This window comes from Polypterus senegalus, chromosome 16, assembly GCF_016835505.1.
Source record: "Polypterus senegalus isolate Bchr_013 chromosome 16, ASM1683550v1, whole genome shotgun sequence".
Taxonomy (NCBI): Eukaryota; Metazoa; Chordata; class Cladistia; order Polypteriformes; family Polypteridae; genus Polypterus; species Polypterus senegalus.
Genome location: NC_053169.1, coordinates 88,143,040 through 88,150,146, shown reverse-complemented (window position 1 = coordinate 88,150,146; position 7,107 = coordinate 88,143,040). Strand labels below are relative to the sequence as shown.

General features: G+C 37.2%; 1 protein-coding gene across 1 annotated transcript; it reads left to right on the top strand.

The window, feature by feature from the left end:
- Nucleotides 1-360: 360 nt before the first annotated feature.
- On the top strand, nucleotides 361-6,718 carry six3a (SIX homeobox 3a). Its single transcript, XM_039738016.1, has 3 exons — nucleotides 361-529; nucleotides 3,246-3,945; nucleotides 5,601-6,718. Exons 1-3 carry the CDS (start codon nucleotides 508-510, stop codon nucleotides 5,791-5,793), a joined length of 915 nt encoding a protein of 304 aa, XP_039593950.1. The 5' UTR covers nucleotides 361-507; the 3' UTR covers nucleotides 5,794-6,718.
- Nucleotides 6,719-7,107: the final 389 nt, after the last annotated feature.

Below are 7,107 nucleotides of genomic sequence, written 5' to 3'. Positions count from 1 at the left end.
TTTATATGTATATATTATATATATATTTTTTTATTTTATAGTGTGTAAGCGTTGAAATGTAACCTACATATTAGAACTTTCGCAGTTTCTCATCGAAAATAGAGAAGGGACCCTCGGCATAGCGCATGACATTTGCTCCTTGTTTTGGCAGGGCAGTCATTGGCACGGCGAAGAAAACGTTAATACTAAAGTGTGACCATACATAAATTGCTAAAACATTGTTTCATAGATTAAATTAGTTGCTTATTATCCGTTGATCTGCGGGATGCAATTAATTGAAGTATATTCGCCCAATAGAATTAACTACATTTATTTAGGCCGGTGAACGTACCGAAACTTAGACAAAAATGACAACACGTATAGTCTTGAGACGGCATTGGTGAATAACTTTGACCTTTTTAAGTGCGTCTAGATTTACTTGTTAAACTTACAGGATCCGGAAAGGATTTGAGACATCAGTGTTCCGTGTAAACGCGCCCTCCTTCTACGGACGGATTTTCTGTTTTTATGCCGGCTCTTCTGTTTTGTGGTACGTTGTAATCCCGGTAGTAAAAGATTCTGTTGTAGCTCAGAATGAAGCCAGAAAACAAATTCAATCAATGCACCATTCGCTTATAGCCGCTTACATCCATTTAGAGCGAGCCCAGCTCTCAGCGTGATTGAGTTTCAATAATTATCTGCTTGTACCTTTAAGAATATGGGAATGTGTCTGTAACAGGCATCGTGAGGATCTTAAATAACTGACTACTCTGAACGCACAGTTTAATTTATAATGTATGCATTCGCCTCATAATTCCATAAATATTCCAGAGGATAACATATTGCCGAATATCGTTATTGAAATATGTATAAACGTGAATCTTCCTATTTTAAGTGTATATTTGGTATTATTCCCTAACAAGTCTACATTTATTTTAAAATATATTGCACAGTATAGTAAAAATGTTAACCATAAATTACTTTACAATATATTTAGACAAATTGCAGATAAATAACCTTTCCATACATCCAAAATAAACTGAGAAGGCGGCTAGTTGCCGGACAAAGAGTTTTAATTGTTTTTTCATGCTGCTATTTAATGGGCTAAACTGACAGCTAGGCTAATAAACAACCCAATCAGCCTAATGATTTATCTCTATTGACTACCGTATCCCCTGCTGATTAAAGTTAACAAAAAGGGCATTACGAGTTGAGAAAAACAACCCATCACGCCAGGTGAGTAAACTTGTTAAAGAGTGTTAATTACACACTTAACTCAAACAAAAGACTGTGTACAAGAATGTAATTTGCCACCTTCCTTCCGACACCTACAATTCCTAATTTAGCAGGGCTGCACCTCAAGTAATTATCTATAATGCTGTTTATCGGTCTTAATCATTTTGAATTGACTGTGTTATTTTTAAAGTTACACGAGGGATCCGTAACTCAATGATTTTTTTTTTTCTTGGAACAAAAAACAAAATAGTAACTTTTTTTTCGGATTGATTAACGTGTCACCCATTAATATAGACAGCAAGCTAAGATTATAAACTAAGCGTCTACCGCTTTCTACTCGAGGATGAATGTTTGATATGACAGTAGTGTGTGTAGGATGTAATCTACGTAGGGACGCTGTGCCACCGGGCCTTATTGATACGGAAATATCTAAACCTGCGTAACGTGCTATTCTTACTTGCAGCTTTCTCCAAACTGTAGAGAATGGTTTTCTTGCATTAGTGTAGTTTGGAGATAGGAATGTTACACGACAGGAAAACAACTACAAAAGTTTTAAATTCCAGAATGATTTTTGTGGAAATGCGGCTTAGGATAATTATTTCAGCTTTACAGAGAACAGATTAAAGTCTATTTCAATGCACTCTGTGCACGCTTTTACAATGTCTTTATTGTTCACTACCATATGTGAAACTATTCAAAATACGGATTTTTTTTAAAAAGCAAGCAATGTCCTGTTTAAAGATGCCCAGCTAGGAAAGGAAACAGTCGTAACCTATATAAATCCTATACATTACCTGTATTTAAGATAACTGACCACCAAACTCCGAGTTATCACTTGGGTATTGAAACGATATGTACTTTTTAAATACGCCATTGATTGAGACAATTTACTTGAAAATCTCGGGAAGACGAACCTTCAAGTGTAATTCCCGCACAAAAAAAAAAATTCATTTTTTAAATATTTCAAAATTAATAACCCTAGCGTTTGTTCATAAGATGCAAAAAAAAAAGAAAAACCAGAACATAATAAGCAAATACCCATGTCCCCATGAAGTTGGCAAACCGACACGTTTTAATTAACAAGTATACAATGATTAACAATTCCAATAAAAAGTTGTGAAAATGCTAGATTCTAGCTGACGGTTGTTATAGTTATGATGCGGTTTAACGTCTCCCTCAGAGATGGTCTACAGAATCCAGCGAAAGTACAAACACGCTATCTGGTTGTGTCTTATTTTTGCCCACCTGGTCTGAAAGAGACAGGAGCGGTTGCGCCTCGTGTTGATGGCATGCAGGCTCCAGTTTGTATCGTTGTTAAAACTGACACTAAGAATGCACAAGGAGCTAAATCCAGATTTGTTATATCCTTACATGTTGCTGTTTCATTGGTATGGTCATTGGTAAGGGGATCGATCTAATGATCTCAGCTTCCTTTTCTTTTCCCTGGAATTAATAGTGTTCAGATAGGCAGAATGAAGCGAAACTCCGTGCAAATCATGTGTAAATTGACTCGGTTAGAAGTCCTTTATTCAAGTGTATTCCAGCCTGGACCATTTATCCCAACCCCCTGCAACCACCCCCCACCCTTTAAAAAAATCTCATATCTTCCTTAGCTTTAACGAGCCTCGTTAAGATCGCAATAATATTCCACCCTCTAATTGCTCATCCCATTCAACAAATACGAGCACATTGGCTTTTTCCCGAGGATGGGAGAGAGAGTCAGAGATGGGGGGTTGTGATAACAACACCCCCGCCCCCCTTTCCTTACGCGAGGGACCAGTGGTGGGAGTCTCTACGTACCGGCTGGTGATTGGCAGGCGTGACAGTGATTGGCAGTGGTACCGTGGCAACGCTACAACGACACCCAGTAGACCAATAGAAAAGCGAAACAAAATGTTTCAGTGCTGCACTCACGCTGGATTTTGGGGAGATATGATGAGGCTGTGGAGTCATTAAGCGATCTTCGCTATTGACTCCCTACATCTTGATTCGTCTCTTTATTTTTTGGCTAAATTTTCTCTCCCTCTCAGGTTATTCCATGGTGTTCAGGTCTCCTTTAGAGCTCTATCCCTCCCATTTCTTCCTGCCAAACTTCGCGGACCGCTCTGCGCTCCTCGCTAGCAGCGCAGCCGGCAGCAGAGCTCCAGAAGAGTTGTCCATGTTCCAGCTTCCTACTCTCAACTTCTCACCGGAGCAGGTGGCGAGCGTCTGCGAGACGCTGGAGGAGACGGGCGACATTGAAAGACTTGGACGCTTCTTGTGGTCCCTGCCTGTGGCTCCTGGAGCGTGCGAGGCTATCAACAAACATGAGTCCATCCTGCGCGCCCGGGCCGTGGTGGCTTTTCACACTGGCAACTTCAGGGACCTCTACCACATCTTGGAAAATCATAAATTCACCAAGGACTCTCACGGAAAGCTGCAAGCCATGTGGCTGGAGGCGCACTACCAGGAGGCCGAAAAACTAAGGGGTCGCCCTTTAGGACCTGTCGATAAGTACCGTGTACGAAAGAAGTTCCCACTACCTCGAACGATCTGGGACGGAGAACAGAAGACTCACTGCTTCAAAGAGCGGACACGTAGTCTATTGAGGGAATGGTACCTGCAGGACCCCTACCCTAATCCCAGTAAGAAAAGGGAACTGGCCCAGGCCACTGGACTGACCCCCACACAAGTGGGCAACTGGTTTAAAAATCGCAGGCAAAGAGACAGGGCAGCAGCGGCCAAGAACAGGTCAGTTCCGCGCTAAAAATAAAAAAGGAAATAGAACTTAAAAGAATAAAATTGGGGGCTCTAAATTTAATTATGTGGGTGAAAGTCCGTGCATCATAATCATTTTTGATGATGCAATTAATGTTATTCAAGGATTTGGGTGTTAGTTATTAATGGAGCATATTTTAACTTCCATACATTTTTTTCATATTTTTTCTTTAAGTTTCAACAATAAATCTGTCACATCCCCAGGTGTGATACAGGAAGAAGAGCTATAAACACGACAGTGCCCATATCTTTCGCATTATTATTTATAATTATGTGCTAGAAAACATAAGTATGCCTTTGATAAATATTTAAATCAATAAACGATTGCTGGGAAGAAAGTAAGCAAGTAAGTGTCAATGAAACAAAATAAGTAATGCATTAGTATGCGTATACATACAAAAGATTATCAAATATAATAAAGTATTACAAAAAAGAGTAATCCCGCACATTCATATAGCTCGTTAGTAGTCGTATAAATTTTAAATAAATCGAATGCAAAAGAATATTTGATAGTGTGTATCTCGTGATTTGTTGCTCTTTGCCTAACAAATGAATGTTATTTTCAAAACGAACTGAAATACAGTTCCTGATGGCTTTTAAGCATCAGTTTCCTTTAACTAGTCAAATAGCTGTTTACATTTCGCTACACAGTGTGTAAGGTAAACTGCTATGTGGTGGCATTGAATAGGTGGAAACATCTAGAAGTTTAAGTTGTTATAGCATAATGTTAGCATCTTTAAAATGTTTTGTTCAAAAATCATGTCAAGTACAGATTTTTTTTTTTTTAACTTTAAACCCTACGTTTGTAATTTTCTAGCTCTAAAATTAGACTAGAATAATAAACGATTAAGATTAAATTGCATATTCTTGTAAACGCGATTGTATAGTTAAATAATAGTACAATTCGTGTTATGCGCGATTATTTAGTGTATATTTTAAATGGAATTTTATCGCCTTCCTAGATTACAAAATTATAAGAAGTCCACACGTATTGCATTGTATAGGTCTTTAATACTTAATGTGTGAAACATTCCGTGCGGTTAGTGATGATTTGTGTAGAAATAAGTATACTATGTACTTCTGCAAGGAAAAGTGTGGAATTGGTGTTCGATAGTTCAGTTCTGGATCTGTAACTCTTTAAGCAAATAAGGAAGCGATTTATGCGTATTGAAGAGGTTGCTTTATCGTGCTGGAAATTCAATGTTTTTCAAACGTGGCTGACTGACTTTTTTGTGAAAAGAATACTTTAATTTTTGTGAGTTAATTTCATAGTTTCAGGAAGCATCGCATACATGTCATCACTGTCTTTCGAAGACATTTTGAAGGTTTAGTTATATTGAAATTAAGTCAGGCATTTGTTCATTTAACCAAAACAAGTCTGACTTTATAATTTCTTGTGAGACTACTGTTGTATTGCTGTGGTCAGAGAATCTTAAAACTGTTACGTCGACTCCAAAAGCGTGAAATGGTACACGGTTCATATTTTAAAGTGTAATTTGTGTGAGCATGAAACCCTTTCGAATTGTGTATTGTTTGCTGTTACCTATTTATTTTGAACGTATAGAAAAGAATGCCAGATCAAACAAACGTGTAATTGTGTCTTTTCTACTTGTTTTTGTCCCACTCAGGCTACAGCACCAGGCGATAGGGCAGAATGGTATGAGGTCGCTTTCAGAATCCGGCTGCACCCCTCACAGTTCGGCAGAATCTCCGTCCACAGCAGCCAGTCCGACCACTAGCGTGTCCAGTATGACAGAGCGGGTAGAGACTGGCGCATCCATCCTTTCTGTAACCTCCAGCGACTCGGAATGTGATGTATGATAAAAAAAAGGAATATGGACAATGAAAACACAAAGAAACTCTGAGACTTTTAAATATATTTCGGGAAAAAAAGACAAGCATTCATTGTTAAGAAAAAAAAGGACAAGCACGTCTTACCCGGGCGCATTCAAATGGACGCACATCCCTCTTCCTTCACTATACCTGCATGATATATATATATATATATATTTTTTTTTTTGTATCTGGGGAAAATATTCTACGTTCAATATTTTTACAAAGAGCTCCAAGAAGAGGGAATAACGAGACGTTTTTCGCCCTTTTGATCTCTCTTGTTTTAGTCCAAGTGATGATGATGATGACGGTCAGTCGCGATACAGCCTCCCTTGTTGGTTTGTTTTTCTGTTCAGCAGACAATCATTTGATTCGTAAGCACCTTTTCTAACACGTCTGTCACTGCCTGTGTGGGTACTGGTTAAATGTGGAACCGAATAGTTCTGACTGTAACAAATTTTTATTTTTATTTTAAGATTTTATATGAATTATGTATATCTTAAATGATCCGATCTTTTCCCAATTTGTAATATATGTGTAGAGCTCCGCTTGTATATGATAATGCTCTGGCTCTTTCTCTCTTTCTTCGTTTAGTTCTGCTTTTCTCTTTGTTTTTCAGCTTTGTCACTTTTCTGGCCCCGATGTTCATGCATAAAATAGTTGTCAAAAAGTCTGACCAAGTGCTATAGGCTTTCTCTTTTCTTTCTTTTTAAGGGGTAAAATGGCTGTAGAATAAGATCGAGTGCTGTTGTACACTTTTTATGCAAATAATGTCCCAGTTAATCATCTGCAAAGTGAAAGAAGCCTCTCACTCGTTTTCCAACTTCGCCTAGGCGCTTATTCAGTGTTTCTTTAACTGCGTGTTACGTAAATGTATAAATTTCTAAATCAAATACAGTATTCCATTTTCTTATCTCCTTGATTTTGTGTTTTTTTCCTGACTCTGGCGTATACGTTGAGAAAAAAATTGTAATGAGTAAAATTTAAATTGTGTACAAATGTTTAATCAAGTTATTTTATTTATTTATTTATTTTTTTATATAAAAAAAGTGTTAAAACAAACCTGGACTAAATTAAGTGAAAGTAACATGCCAGTTTCATGTATTGCTACATTTCTTGTTCTGCGCACTATTAGTGTTTATATATATATATATATATATATATATATATATATATATATATATATATATATATATATATATATATATATATATATATATATATATATAAATTTGCAATTAAAAACTGTGTATAGCTATTTTATATGTATAAACACACACACCACACACTGAAACTTGAAAC